Below are 16138 nucleotides of genomic sequence, written 5' to 3'. Positions count from 1 at the left end.
TATTTTAAAAATCTCGTAAAGTAAATGACTAAAAATAATGAACCCCTGTCATATGGAAACTAAAAGCGTAATTTTGCCAACCAACGCACAACCTTTTAGGGAAAAAAAAAAACAAGAAAGAAAAGGAAAGAAACTTAAGTTTACGATGAACGACACAACAAAAAAATTGGTATAGTGATATTATATATCGTCGTTCGAGAGTAAAAAATATATTTTATTTTTATATTAGGATAGATATATAGAATATGGAGGCAATGGTTTTAGTAGAATTAAGACGTAACTAAGGATGGAAGGATTAATTAAGTCAAAACTTAGATGCGTCCTTAATGCCATCTCTAATTGTACTAATTCTTCCTGCTAATTAACTATTGCTTAATTGATTTCAGACGAGGGAATTGACTTCTGGGCCTCAACTCTATTCATTTCTAGAGAGAGAAACCAAGAGACAGAGATAGAAAGAACACAAGAAGCCGTGTATCAGTCTCAATTTGCGGATGTTGTTGTAATTGTTATCTGAATGGATCGATAGAAAAGCAACAGAAGAAAGTGAAACAATGGAAAACATCGATCTCTCCCTGAAGCTGAAGCTGGATGCACGACAACAAGCAAACAACAAGCCCGCAAAGGACATTGAATCAAAGCAGCTTCAAGAAGCTAATAAGAAAAGTGCTAGTCCTGAGGGTGAAAGTTCTGAGGAGAGCTTCAAGACACATCAAGATCAGGTATATAATCTATGTTAATCACATGTTGTCTTATGCTCTATGTCTTTTTACTGTATGTAATCATGCATGTCCACATGATATATTAATTTTACATGTAGCTGATGATGAGTAGCCTGAAGCTGCGGATGAATGAGATGAAGGAGGAGAACAAGATGTTACGGGGCGCAGTCGAGCAAACTATCAAGGATTACACTGATCTGCAAGCAAAAATTTCCATCATTCAGCGAAATAGTAGTCGTCACAATAAGAAGGTGAAATTAGTCAACTTTGATATATAGATATTGTAGTTGTTTGATTAATTTCTTGATTTCAATAGCTTTCTTTAAATTTTTTGATGATTTTAGGATCCCAACATAGATTTCTCCCTCATGATTGGAAATCAAAAGGGTGGTCATGAGGTTACTGAACAAGGGAGTAAAATTAGTCCGAGGAGTGTAGGTAGTTTTAATCAGACAGCATCAGTAGTTTCGTCCGATGAGCCACACATGGATGACACAGAAAAGGAACAAGTAGGGTTATCTTTGAGGCTGCAAAGCTCGTCGAGCAAAGTGGAAGGAGACGACGAGAGAGTGGAGAAAACGAAAGACGTGATGATGAGGGGATTACAAGCTCAGCTACACAGCAACATTATGAGCAGTAGTACTATCAATTCTCAACACAATAAAAGAGCTAGGGTTTCTGTGAGGGCAAGATGTGAAGCAGCCACTGTGAGTTTATAATTTTCATTAATTCTAGCTACTCATTTAATTTGTTTTATTATGATATTGGATGGATGAAGTTGTTAAGATCCATCCATATGATAATGTTATAAATTTAGATGAACGATGGATGCCAATGGAGAAAATACGGCCAGAAGATTGCTAAAGGAAACCCTTGCCCTCGAGCCTACTATCGTTGCACCGTAGCACCAGGATGCCCCGTCAGGAAACAGGTATCTATTAATTCCTAACTACATTATTTATTTATATATAATTTCTTTTATACGTGTGTTTTTTTTAATTCAAAGTCGATATATATATATATACATATACATGTAGATCGTACTCTTTAATTAGGTTAATTAGTGCTAATATATAATCTGTTGTTAAAGCACTATTAGTTAGACATTAATTGCTTTTGAGTCATGCATACCCACTTTTTGGACAGATGGGTATATTCATCAATGGCCAAGTACTTTTATTGATGAATTTTTAGGACAAAGAACAACTTTGTATTAGTTGTTCTGATTAAATTTTGCAAGTTTTGAGGTTGTAATTAAGTTTATGGGATAACATTTATAGCGATATGCAAAAGTGAGGTTCAATCTTTTACAGGGGGTAATTGTATCATTTTTCAACTTAACACACATTATTTCAGAAAGATAATGAAAATATTGATGATGATTTTTTTAATTCATCGAGGTTGTATTTAAATTGATAGATTTAAAGTTATGAATTTCAACCCCCAATAAATTTTTGTTTTTTGAATTTGTTTGGATTCTTCTAAATTCAAAGGATTAATTTCAAATTCTTTGACTCAAGTTTTGAATTATATTTTATTGAATATTGATAGAGTTTTTTAAATTCTTTTGATATATAATAATTTAAAATTCAAATTCATCCGTCCAAATGTAGTTCAAATTAATGACCATGGGTTGGAGATGAGTAACAATGGAGGGCATCGCGTGCATGATTTCTAAACCAACAATGAACTAAAGTACTAGAATATGATAGTGTAATTATCCCTAAATTTTTAATTTCTTCATTTGCTATTATCGGCCTTAATTATATATAATGTAATTATGACACAGGTTCAAAGGTGTTTAGAAGACAGGTCGATACTGATCACAACATACGAAGGAACACACAACCATCCACTTCCAGTAGGTGCAACAGCAATGGCATCAACAACATCAGGCGCAGCATCCTTCATGCTGTTGGACTCGAGCAATCCGCTCTCCAACATCGGAACACTATCACCCTCCATCAACCAACTACACTTCCCTAATTACCAAAGCATTGGCCCTCATCAATTGATGAACCCCTCTTCTCCTTACCTCCCAATTAGCCCTAACCCTAATTTTCATCATGACCCTTATTCTAAAGGCATTGTACTTGATCTCACAAACAATGCTAGCAGCAGCTCTTCAAACCCCATCCCCCAATTCGGCTATTCTTGGAATTATATGCCTAAACAAGGTGGAAACTTCAATGTGAGCCAACTCTTCTCAAGCCCTAATAATAGAGTAGTGGAAGAGAGAGCTGAGGACTCATCCAAAGGTGATCAAGGGAATAATACTAGTAATAATAATAAACCATTCATGTTAGATGATGAAAATGTGAGTGCAATTGCATCTGACCCTAAGTTAATTAGGGTTGCTGTTGCAGCAGCCATTTCCACAGTACTCATTAACAAAGAAACCCAAACAAGTGGAAATGGGAGCCCTAGGGATAATACATGGGTCCTCGAATCGGGTAACGCGGTCCAGCGGTAGCTATCTAGCTAGATAGCCATAAATTAAGGAATCTGAAATTAAGGTTTGATCAGAGATAGATACAGATGCGTTGAATTACTTGTAGATTATTATGTGATATATATATATATATATATATTTATTGGGATTATTATTTATAATTTAGTTTAGATTTTTGTCAGATGATGATCTCCATGCATGTGAAGCATTGACTGTTGTAGAACTCAAGAACTTCAACATTTGAAAGGATATATATATATATAGTTCACGTACTTATTACATATTTTTGTAGTTAGCTTTCCAAGAAATATGGATCTGAGACATTTGGTTCTGTAAATTAATTAATAGTAATACCATTTTGGTTGGTGTCATGTGTTATGCGTAATGTATCTTTATATATATGCATGCATGTAGGGATGCATATACATCTAGACACACACACACACACACACATTTTAAACAGAAACGATGAGATTTTTTACGGCTATTCTGAAATTTAGTGTTGCACTCTGTATCTCTCTCCTATATTGTTTAAATATAACATCATATATAATTAATAGACACAAGTCTTGGGTTAATTTGTTGGTGATGCAACAACATTTAAAAATTGGTCTGCTTACTTATAAATTATGGTTGAATCGAGTGAGTGTATAGGGTGTATGTATATAGAAAATCTATACTAATTTGTTAATTTGTACGCTGTACGAGACGTGTTTCCTTCTTCACCTGAGGTTGTGTACTAAAAATAACCTTAAGGCATGTTAATATAATCTGGTCCGCTACTGTTATCTAATGGACCTACAAGGTTTCAATTTAGACGACTGGGGAATGCCATAGAAAATACACCTCACTCCACCAAACGTGATTCGGCTTAAGGATTTTATGTTGGTATACGTATAAAAATGATAAGTATATATTATTAGTCAATAATTCCATACAGACATTCGTGAATATCTCTAAAGGAACAACAAGCTATTAGTTAAAAATCAGCAATTAAATCACTTGTTTGGCAATGATAATTTTGCATTTAACATAATAAAATCAATTGACTAGTTAGATTGACAATATTACACGTATACCCCCTATTATTTAAAACTAACAATAACAAATACTCCTTATATTATACACATATTATAAAATATATTTTAAAAAAGGGACAAAAATATTACTCAAAGAATCCCATTAAGTTCTTTTACCGTCAGCATTTTTAATTTTTCAAATAATTGCAAGTGTTCTTGTATTTAAACCTAAACTCAATTGTTGACGGAAATTAACCCAAGTCATGAGCATCTTATAGCTATGGAAATCCCCAAAAATACAATATTTGATATACATATGTTTATCAGACTTTATCAAATTCTACAAGATATAGCATCCTTTGTGCTGAGTTGGTTTAACATCAGTTGCTTGGCTTCGTAACAACGGAGCTGTGTGAAGGACGATATCCTTTATATATGTCTGCCACAGAGCCCGCAGTTTCTAGAAGATCATTCCTCATCCGCGCAATTTTTGATCCCATGTATTCTTTATATGTTGAAACTGAATTAATCAGATCAAAAAGTTCCTGAGCGCACAATTTGACTTCTTCTTCTGTTTGCATAACTGTTTCCTGCAACTCTGCCTTGGATGTCTTCACAAATGCATGTCAAACAACAAATTGGTATATAAAACTTCCAATCAGGATGAAATACAATTAAAATGCCATAACAAGGAAACATCTTTCCTTCTGCACAAGTTACAGATGTAAAGAAAGTACTAAGTGATTGATCTTGAATAGTAGATAAAGGAAAATGGGCATTACCTTCAAAAATTCTGCTGCTTCTTTTTCCACTACAGACATTTTCTCAGCCTCCATCGCAACTTCCTCTGCCAGTTTTTTAGCTTCTGCTGCACATCTAGATGCATAGTCCTGTGTTTCTCTTCTCATTATATTCAACTGAGCTTCAACCTGCATAAAAGCATTTAAAAGGATACTTTAAGATACGATTTGTTCCTGAAGGTGTTATGCAACTCTCTTGCACAGCTTCAACAGTAAATACACAGAAAACAAAGTTTTTGAAACTCAAACATCTAACTTTGAAACCTCATAAAAGTTGAAGGAAGGAAGAATGACACCAACATGCTTAGCCAGGTATGTCTTCTAGCAATTGACAAAAAGACGGGTGAGGCCAATTTGCTTGGTTTTCTAAAATTTGATATATAACACTAAATCTAGTGTTCCATATAGAGGCCGTTAAACCAGGCAACATAAGGTTGCTTCACCCAATTCGTTCTCAATACCAATACTTTTAGTAGACTCTGTTTCCAAATGTTGAATGCTGGAGCATTACTGTAGTAAAACTCTGACAGAAATTAATATTAAAACCTATTCTTCTTTGTGTAAGCATTAGGAAGATGCCAAGACATGAGAAAAGGCAAAAACATTACTAAATGCTGAACCCTTAAGATCTGCAATATACTCTATATTATTTAGCCCTCCACCAGAAGAAAAGAACTCAAACAGCCAATAAATATCAATGCTTACAACAAGCTTTAAGCTAGACATAAGACAAAACTGCATCTAACTTCTAAGCCATTACACTGGATTATATGAACCAAAAATATCAAACATGCAGACGCATGAAATCAATGACCCTGTTTCATAACTGAAAAATATCCTCTTTCTAGTTTTATTAAGCAATCTTCAAAACATAGATAAACACATGCAGTAAACTTGTGTTTGTTTTACTTGGAGAATTATTCATTAAAACACGTAGCAAACAACAGAAAACCCCCAAGGAAAATGTCTGGATCACTTGTCATTTGTTTTGGGAAAGTGTTTCTAAGTAAAGGATGTTTCAAGAAATGGATTGCAAAATGTGATGGATGTTTGGATTTGTTTCTAAATTACTTTGGAAAATGTTTTTAATTGGTAAGTTGTGCCACATTACACTTTTAATGACTGGAATATGCAAATGTACATATACGTATATGTTAATTTATATAAAGATTTAAATGAGCAAAGATATGTAAACATCGGACACGTGATGATTAGGATTATTTTGTGACATCCAGGGAAGAAAAAGGTTTAGAATCTGGAGAATAAGTATGAAAATTAGTGCAGACATCCAAAAATAGAAGCAAAAATAGGCAGGAGCATAAGAAGTATTAGCAAGTATCTGTAGCAACAATCAGCACTCATATATTTACCTCGTCAATATGGGTTTGGAGGACAGCAATACAATTTCGCTTCTCCTCAAGCTTTACAGCATTCTCACCTGATTGTTGCCGAAGAGAGATCAATTCTTCCAATTTGCCCATTGAGCTTCTCTTTATGTCCTCAGCAAATGAGGCAATTGCAGGCTTTAGTATAGATTTGTAATCTAATCCCAAGACCTCAGATGGCGTGGACCCCTTCGCGTTCAACTGATATTGAAACCCGTTTCCAAGCTTTAACCTAGAAACCATTACTGAATGAATCTTGCCACTATATCCAATAGAACATTACAGTGTTCCTTAAAAGGGAACTAATTAAGCCCTGAAAGAGAATGCAATCACAGTTGACCTAATGCAGGACTACGAATCGTACCACTACCTAACCATCATATGTGTCAGCACTTCATCTAATACAAAAGGTTCCATATATCATGGAGCAAAAGATGTTTGATGACAAAGTCACAAAAGCAGCACATATTAATCAGCCTCCACATAGCAACAACTTAGTGACTTCAAAGCCATTAACAGCCTAAATAATATGTCTAGTAAAATGCAAACATGAATAAACATGGCAACCATGCAAAACAGAAAGAGATGATAGCAAAATGAATTGGTTTATGTTGTATTTGAATAACAGATAAAGGAAGTAACGAGAAGAGAAACCTTCTGATAGCTTGGTTGCATTCCATCATGAACCGCTCAAGCTCCTTAAACTTATGCGCAATCTCAGAATCAAGCTCCCATATCTTCTCCTCCCAACCATTTCTTGCAGCCTCCGTCTCCTCAATATCCCTCTCCACAGCCTGCAATTCCCGCTTCATTCTCTCAGCATCTCTCATATTAATCCCTTGTTCCTCAATCTTCTTCTTCAACTCCTCATTCTCCTCACAAATCCTCTTCCTGTCCTCCACCTTTGCCTCTAATGCTTTATCCTTCTCCTCCAATTTCTTCTGGACCTCCACTAAATGCCCATCCAACTGCTCTATCATGATATGGAACTTTGTCACATCCTTCTCCAACACGGCCTTCTCCTGCTCCAGGACCTCCTTTTGACTTGGCCCAGCTTTCATACCCTCCAATTTTACTTCCAGTTCCTTCACATTTTCCTCCAAAAGCGTCACATTCTCCTCCAATTTATCCCTCCATTCCCTCATCTCCCTAATACACTCTTCATCCAACGCATCCGCTGCCTCATCATCTCCCCTAATGTATAGCAAATAACTATTTATTGCATACATAAACTGCTTGTGACTCTCGAAACTAGGTGAAGAATTCATCATAAAATCGTTATACTTAATTATCTGAACAAGCCAGTGAATCACCGCAAGCAAATTAGGCCAGGAATGAGGCGTACCGGGGGCACGCAGTGCTGATTTGTTCAATTTCAAGGGGCATCTGAGGAACTTCATAGCGTGGCTGAGATCTTCATCAACTTTCTGGGATGCAAATCCAAGGCGATGGAGTAGAAATTTTAGGGTTTCAGTAATGTCTTTAGCAGAAGGTAAAGGGTGCTTGAGCGCAAAGGGGAGAGACTGAGAGGCCAGGTAGGCATTAATGGTGCGGAGTGCCGACACTTGGTATGAACGATCCGAAATGTTGGGGAGGGCGGCGGAAGGGCGGCCGGCGGATGCGATGGAGGGACGGCTGCTGCAGAAGCTGGCATCGGAGTCACGGCCAGGTCCTGGAGTCGAAAGGAAGTGCCACGGGTCAGCGGGGTTGGTAGGTGTGGGTGGTGGAGGACGGCGGTCCGGGGCAAGTGATTCCGTTGCGCGGCGGCGGCCGGCGGCTCTCATCGTCGGTGATTGGTTTGTTGTCAGATTTTGGTCTTCCCGCCTATTATAAGTAGTGCTTCGGGGTTGGATTTTTTGAATTAGAGAGAATTTTGGGGAAGTGGGTGGTAATTTTTATTTTCGAAATTCTTCAAAATATAACTCACTAAAAGAAAAGGGGATATTGGGCTTGGGCCTTTTTGTTCCTTGTTGGGCCTTTGGCCCAAGTCAAGGTATCCAAAATTATATTTGAATAAATTTTTAAATTTATTTAAAAATATAGGAATTTACAAAAATTTATTAATAAAACATGACAATGATACAATTTGAGAAATAAATGCATAAGAAAATTAAAAATATATAAAAAAATAAAAAAAATATTTAACACCAACGTACCCATCTTTTATTATGTATAGTATAATATAAATGAAAGAGATGGAGGAGACGTAAGAGAGGGAACCCTAGGCCTATGTTTGGTTTTGTGATTTGCACATCTGTACTATGTGTGCAATTTTAATTATAAATATTTTTTATTTTTTTCTCTCTCCTTTCTTTTCTCGCTCTCTCTTTTTTCTTGTATGTCGTAGCCTTCTTTTCTTTCTTTTCTTCCCTCTTTCCTTTTCTTCTTTCATTTTTGTTCTTCTTGAAAGACGGTTGACAGATCTTCTTTTCTTTCTCTTTTCTTATTTTTCCTCGCATTTTTTTTTCTTTCTCTTTTATTGTTTGCTCTAACTTTTATTGTGTGAAATTTGCAGCAATTTGAGCACCCTTTTCTTTGTCGTTCGCATCGCCGCCATCTGCCGCGCGAGGCCACAGATCTGAAAGTTGATCTCTTACTGTTCTTTGTCTTTGCTTCTGTCCAAGAATTTGATCCAAATAAGTGAGTTTTGGAGGTGGGTTTTTTATGTGAAGTGAGGAAATGGCGAAGAGGGTCGGAGATGAGATTGAAAATGAAGTCTTGCAGGTGGTGGAGAGACCGGGGAGGAATCAAGATTGTGAGAATCAGAGTGTTGAAACGGAGTTGGAGACTGAGACCCAACATCCATACGCCTTTCATGTTTCTCTTCGGTCAACCGCACTTACATTCAATTTTGACATATTGCTCAACAATACAATAATAATTGAGAAAAATTTGCACTTATTTGTACATTGTAATATTTTTTACATATTTTCAGAAATTGATTTGGTTGTGTTGTAGCATAGAGTGTTGACGCACTATAGAAAAACTGTTTTGCCGCACACTAAATAAGGCAATAATTGAGTATTTGTTGAATGGAGTGTTGAAATGTATATCAATAGCAGTGACTGTACATTGCAATTTCGTGCTACTACTATTTTTTATTTAACATTTCACTGACAAGTTTTGTATTATATTTACTAAAATTTGACTTGTGGGGCAGTGCATGACTGATATGCACTGTACTAACAGTCCCTTTTATTTACAGATAAGCTTCAGTGTGGCAGTGTTGCTTTTTAATACATTGACTACCTCAGTTGTATTATTTGCCAGTTGTCTATGGAGATTCAATGGCCACAATGACACTTTTTGCATATTTGCGTCTATAATATATATGTTACTTATTTGGTCTATATATATAGCATTCATATCGTTCGATAAAAAATCTACTCCATTAAACTTCAAAGTTTAAACACTTGTATTGGTTATTGATTATGTATTCGAATATAGTATTGCATTCGGGGAACGGTAGCTTGTATATAATATATCTTTTCATTCCAAAGATAAAGTCTAACAAAATCATTTTGGAGACAATACTACAATGTATTTAATTATGCATTAAATTTATAATTATTATTTAAAATATAAAAAAAAATTCCTCAATAAAAAAAATTACTTAACATAAATATAGATATTATATTTCACCAACAAATACAATACTATACATACACATATATATTACTAAAGATATATATTTAAAGACATTATTTGACAATAAACAGTAACTCTTGTTTCTCAAATCCCAACATCAAACCTACACCATTTATTTTACACTATTTTATATTATATCAAAACACAAATCCAAATATACCATCTATCTCAAAACACATATTTACTTATCTCTATTTTTCTCTCTCTATCTCCAAAACACCAAAACAAAAACATTCAAAACATTAATCCAAACATAATGTAGAATTTTTGTTTATGATATTAAAGTAAATTTTAAATACTTTTGTACTATTATATAAAATAATCAAAATAAAATATTAATTTTATTTAGTGATATGAAAAAAACAATAAAATGAATCATTAAATGATAATAGTTGATTTTTAAAATATTATCTTACTAATTTTAAATATGCATGAATTAAATATTATTAAAATAAAAATTTAATTTTATGTAAAAATATATATGCTTGAGTAGAGCTATGATCAAAGATACTCTTGGCTTAATGGCAGAGTTGAGGTCTCAAGACTTGGTTCGATAGATTGTCACAAAATTATTTATACCTCTAATAGTAGTTTTTGTCTTTGTTAATTTCGATTTTTAGAAAATTATTTATTTATTTATTTATGTGTTTTGGCATACGCAATTGATAATTTCAAATTAAAAAAAATGGGCCTCATTATTATTTATTTATTTATTTTTCTAATAAGTTATTTCTTTTATCTTCATTATCTTTAATTAATTAAATAAATACAGTAAAAAATTAAATTAAACACAACAGTAATTAGATAACTAATTGTATATAATAAAGAGGTGCGTGATGTTATTTTAGTTGACACCTCTCGAGATTCGTTTCAAATATACCGAATTTTTATGTCTTTTTGTAAATTATAACTACATTCTTGAGAATGTTAGTGTGATACTTTTTAGCGAGTGTTTATATCAGTTTAGCTTTTAAAAATAAGAGTATAATTGTAATTATAATTATAATTTTAAGAGCTATATTTATAATTTTATAAAGAACTATAAATTATTAATAAGGTGCACAATAAGTCAAGTCGGCTCAGAAATTATGCTGACCAATCTGAAAAAGCCTAGCTCAACATCGGTCGACATGATCCGCCTTGGGGCTATCATAAACCTCAAAATGGGCGAAAAATTGGATCTTGTTTAAAAGTTTAGCTAAGTCCATGGATCGATCTATATTAGACAAAACTAGGCCCATATCAAATTTGAATATGTTTGTTTTATTATTATTTTTTTAATGATATTAAGGTATTTTTATAGATAACTATTGAAATTTATAATTATCTTATTAAATAAATAAATAATAAATTAAATTTATTAAAGATTTGATATATAAAAAATAATAATTAAAAATATATAATGACTTAAATAATAATTTAAGTGATAAAACTTACAGTTGGGCTCCCTATAAATCGAAGCCCATTAACCCAACACTGTGTCCGTCACAATTCATGTTCAAAACCCCCTATATAAAAGCACCACTGTGAAAGAAACTCCTTGACAAATATCTTCTTCCCTCCAATTCTCCTCTGAACCCTCCCCAGATTCCCGCAAATATTCACACCAACAACGCATGTACAAGAACAATCTCTCTCTGCAGAAAAAGAGTGGTAAAACTCGAGTTCAGAAGCATTTCCGATACAAATCAATTTTTCTGAAAAATCTCCGAGCAAATGGGGAAAGACGAGGATGAGATGAGGGGAGAAATAGAGGAGCGCTTGATAAACGAGGAGTACAAAATTTGGAAGAAGAACACCCCGTTTTTGTACGATCTGGTTATCACCCATGCGCTGGAGTGGCCGTCGCTAACTGTGGAGTGGCTGCCCGACCGGGAAGAGCCTCCGGGCAAGGATTACTCCGTCCAGAAGATGATTCTGGGGACACACACTTCGGAGAACGAGCCCAATTATTTAATGCTGGCCCAGGTACAGCTGCCCCTCGAAGATGCTGAAAATGATGCCCGCCATTACGACGATGACCGCTCCGAATTTGGTGGTTTTGGATGCGCTAATGGGAAGGTAACGTCGTTGTTTTTGCTTTTCAGTTGTTTTGTCGTCTTCTTTTTTTTCCCCAGTTATTTACCTTTTTTTTATTAGTTACTTTAAGTACGACAGCTATGTCTTGTACCTAGTGTTCTGGAAATTGGACATTCAGCGCACTGGATGAGAAGTTCGTTCTTTTGTTTGTATTGAGGTTTGGGGACTGGAAATTTCTGTTGTATTTAAGTGTGGGATTGGGCACTTTGGTTTCCAAATTAAAGTTGATGGATTTTCAAGAAGGCCAATGATGAAGTCCAACTCCATGGCAGATAAGACGTGTGCTTGTACATAATTTGAACTTGTTTTGGCTACTTCAACAATTTTCAATATACTACTAGTCAAAAAGGTCTGAACTTTGTCATAATGGTGCATGATCGGGGGTCAAGGTTGTAGGGGTTGAAATCTTCCTTCAGTCAGGCACTGAAAGGAATCACCACCGAGGTTGGAATAACCTAAAACACAAGCAAGGTCAAAGTTGCAGCAGTTGTCCTTGGAAGGAGTCACCACCAAGGTTTGCAAATAACCTGAGAGCACAAGCAAGGTTAAAGCCACTGTATCGTACCCAGTGAAGACACGACTCTCCAACAGTCAAATTAGTTGGGAGATCATGATAACAATTGGGGTAATCTAAAGTTTATGTAAAACCGTATTAATTAGAGAGAGAAAATGAATAATACATGTTATCATACTTGTGGGGGTGTATTTATTGATTTTGGCTAATTGTAAGGTCCCCGTGGCAGTGGTCTAGGATCACACCACAGGGAGATGAGATAAAGAACAAGGAAGGTTAGAGGCACTGGTCATCCCTAGTGAAGACACGACAACAATCAAGTTAGTTGAGGGATAATGATAAAAAATTGGGCTAATCTAAAGTTCAGGTAGAAACCCTATAAATTAGCCTGAGAAAACAAATGATATATTTTATCATACTTATGGGGTGGCGTGTTGGGTTTTGGGGAGGGGGTATTTATAGTTTTTGGAGGATTGTCTAGCACACGTCTAGGATCACACCACGTGTTTGTTCATCAATGAATAGAATATTGGTTATTGGGTTGGCTGATCGGGGTGTAAGAAGGGGTGGATTCTTGTCCTATTGATTTGTTCAGCCTTTATTATTTGACTATTGTGGAAGTGGGGTATTTATCCACATCAGTGCTAACAGAATGAATTGGATTTTAATCATATTAGTTCAGTGTAAATGTTGCAGTCCTGATCTGCATGTTAGCATATCTATCATGCACGAGATCGTGGTCATTAAATGCTGAAGCAGGACCTGATGAAATCTTGATCTTGGACTTTGTTATCCTTTTTATCTATATAGCTTTTGTAGGTCTCAAAGGCATATTTTTTCTCATGGTATGTTATATGTATTTCCTTGCAGGTGCAAATTATCCAGCAAATTGATCATGACGGGGAGGTCAATCGGGCTCGTTATATGCCACAAAACTCATTTATTATTGCTACTAAGACAGTCAGTGCAGAGGTTTATGTTTTTGATTATAGTAAACATCCATCTAAGCCTCCCTTGGATGGTGCATGCAACCCTGATTTGAGACTCAGGGGGCACAGTACTGAAGGATATGGTTTGTCATGGAGTCAGTTCAAGCAGGGTTATTTATTGAGTGGTTCAGATGATGCCCAGATATGCTTATGGGACGTAAATGGAACTCCTAAGCATAAGGCTTTAGATGCGATGCAAATTTTTAAGGTATGTTAATCCTTTTTAGTAAGTTATATATTCTTGGTCATAATCTTTAGTAGCAAATGTTATCAATTTTTTTGTTATGTGGAAATGTTGCTTCACTGAAGAAAATCTAATATTTGCTGATGGCAGATTCATGAAGGTGTGGTAGAAGATGTTTCATGGCATCTCAGGCATGAATACTTGTTTGGTTCTGTTGGAGATGATCAGTATCTGCATATATGGGATCTCCGTACTCCATCAGTGAGCAAGCCTATACAGTCTGTAGTTGCTCATCAAAGTGAGGTTGGTGCAGTGATTTTGATTCAGACATTCAGTTAAACTTTAGAAAGAAATGGGTACCTCGCATAGCAATAACAAACAACATACCTCTTCAAACATTTTCCTTATTCCAATTGAATTAACTTGTTAAAGATTGTCATTTAATTCTTGATATGTTAGTCTTGGGATGCTTACACAGACCAGTTGAGGAACTTTTCTATTTCTCTTTTTTTCCCCCTTTCTAATAATTTGAAATGCCTTGTGGACTAATTAGAAGTAGAATACTGAGACCTTTCTGTTTGTGTCGTTAAACTTTAAGGGAACACTTTGTTGCAATTTTAAAACATGTATGATTTAACTTAATAAACTATAGAAAAGTGATTTATTTCCTTTTGTTCCCTGAGTTAGGATAAGTTTTCCACCAAGTAATATATCTTTACATAATTTTAGATATAGTTGACTGAGCTGCTATGTTAGTTCCATGAAAAGAAAATATGAGAAAAGGTAGTACCTAAACCAGCTACCATTTTTCCTAATGTTACCACTACCTATAATATGTGGCTTTAGGTAATTTAACTTATTTTATATCGTATGCTTAAGAATCCCATTTCCTGGACGCCCTGCTCTCTTGATGAGTCTAATTATAAGCTCACACTTAATATGATGTCCGCCATTTTATCTTCTCTAGTAATTATGTACTTCACGTGTTATTTCTATTGTGCTTTTTTTATAGGTAAATTGTTTAGCTTTCAATCCATTCAATGAGTGGGTTGTAGCAACAGGATCTACCGACAAGACTGTTAAATTATTTGATATGCGAAAGATTTCTACTGCTCTCCACACGTTTGATTGCCACAAGTAAGCAATCTTTCTTACTTTTGGTTTTTAAAAAAATGAATGTTCATGATTTTCTATATGCTTAGGGGACTTGGTGGAGCAATATTTTTCTAAAATTATTTCTGCCTAACTGCACAACAGGGAGGAGGTTTTCCAGGTAGGATGGAATCCCAAGAATGAGACCATCTTAGCTTCTTGTTGTCTTGGTAGGAGATTGATGGTCTGGGATCTTAGCAGGTAAATTAATTAACATGCTAGCAATAGTTGATGCTCTATGATTATGCAGCCGAAGTTTCTGTTGTTTTATATTTTGAACCGTGGTATTTGACATCTATATCACTATCTCCTAATCATCACTACCGTGGTATTTGACATCTATATTACTATCTCCTAATCATTCTGGACTTCTACTTATATCTTCAATCTATTAACTGCTTGTTATTGGTTGGACCTTTTCGGTTGCAAGTTATCAGATGACGCGCCCTCAACCATGGAGAATGTAGTTTGACATCCATTCTCTACCATAGCTCTATTTACTCCAGGAAACATGCTGGCTCAATAATTACCCGCTTTATTTCATTTTCCGTTTTTCCAAAGAACTGCAGAGTGTATGTGGCATTAGTTTATAATTATCATTATGTTTTATCACTTCATCAAGACTAGAGTTGAAGAGAGTCAAGTTGAAATTTCACTGAGCTTCTCTTTTTTCAGTGCATGAGGTGGTGAACTTAGCGTCTGTTTCCAAATTTTTAGTTTAATCAACTAAATTGAGAGATGCAGATGTTTTAATTCCTGAAGTCTTTTTGGCACTTGACAGGATTGATGAAGAACAGACACCGGAGGATGCTGAGGATGGGCAGCCAGAGCTGTTATTCATTCATGGTGGTCATACAAGCAAAATCTCAGACTTCTCGTGGAACCCCTGTGAAGATTGGGTTATTGCCAGTGTAGCCGAGGACAATATACTACAAATCTGGCAGATGGCAGAGAACATCTACCATGACGAAGATGATCTACCTGGAGATGACTCCACTAAAGGTTCCTAGTTCTCGAAGCTTCAAAAAAATTAGTATGGAAGGAGCCAAATATGATTAGTTAGAGAACCAATCATGTTGGATGTTTTATACATAACTTGATGTGGTTTCTTTCGTTCCATCTGTATCATCAGTTTCTCAGTTTTAATGTAGTGTTGAATATCAAATTGCATTGCTACTATACTGCATAGTGACT

At 35.2% G+C, this 16138-nt stretch overlaps 3 protein-coding genes and 1 long non-coding RNA gene across 4 annotated transcripts; 3 read left to right on the top strand and 1 right to left on the bottom strand.

The window, feature by feature from the left end:
* Window positions 1-393: 393 nt before the first annotated feature.
* On the top strand, window positions 394-3325 carry LOC105169435 (WRKY transcription factor 72A-like). Its single transcript, XM_011089826.3, has 5 exons — window positions 394-722; window positions 821-973; window positions 1067-1429; window positions 1540-1653; window positions 2512-3325. Exons 1-5 carry the CDS (start codon window positions 555-557, stop codon window positions 3193-3195), a joined length of 1482 nt encoding a protein of 493 aa, XP_011088128.2. The 5' UTR covers window positions 394-554; the 3' UTR covers window positions 3196-3325.
* Window positions 3326-4444: 1119 nt separating this feature from the next.
* Window positions 4445-8267, bottom strand: LOC105169166 (kinetochore protein). The gene is made up of 4 exons (XM_011089492.3): window positions 7033-8267; window positions 6364-6610; window positions 4976-5122; window positions 4445-4804 (listed from the first exon to the last, which is right to left on the bottom strand). Exons 1-4 carry the CDS (start codon window positions 8160-8162, stop codon window positions 4574-4576), a joined length of 1755 nt encoding a protein of 584 aa, XP_011087794.2. The 5' UTR covers window positions 8163-8267; the 3' UTR covers window positions 4445-4573.
* A 292-nt stretch (window positions 8268-8559) lies between these two features.
* LOC148787341 (uncharacterized) lies at window positions 8560-9491 on the top strand. The gene is made up of 2 exons (XR_016066945.1): window positions 8560-8791; window positions 8894-9491. It is a non-coding gene; the product is annotated as an uncharacterized LOC148787341 (long non-coding RNA).
* A 2056-nt stretch (window positions 9492-11547) lies between these two features.
* LOC105169165 (histone-binding protein MSI1) lies at window positions 11548-16120 on the top strand. Its single transcript, XM_020696317.2, has 6 exons — window positions 11548-12087; window positions 13490-13816; window positions 13943-14095; window positions 14805-14929; window positions 15050-15145; window positions 15726-16120. Exons 1-6 carry the CDS (start codon window positions 11743-11745, stop codon window positions 15952-15954), a joined length of 1275 nt encoding a protein of 424 aa, XP_020551976.1. The 5' UTR covers window positions 11548-11742; the 3' UTR covers window positions 15955-16120.
* The last annotated feature ends 18 nt before the right edge of the window (window positions 16121-16138 follow it).

This window comes from Sesamum indicum, linkage group LG8, assembly GCF_026168435.1.
Source record: "Sesamum indicum cultivar Baizhima isolate 11 linkage group LG8, ASM2616843v1, whole genome shotgun sequence".
Lineage (NCBI taxonomy): Eukaryota > Viridiplantae > Streptophyta > Magnoliopsida > Lamiales > Pedaliaceae > Sesamum > Sesamum indicum.
This window is presented reverse-complemented; position numbering and strand designations above follow the sequence as displayed.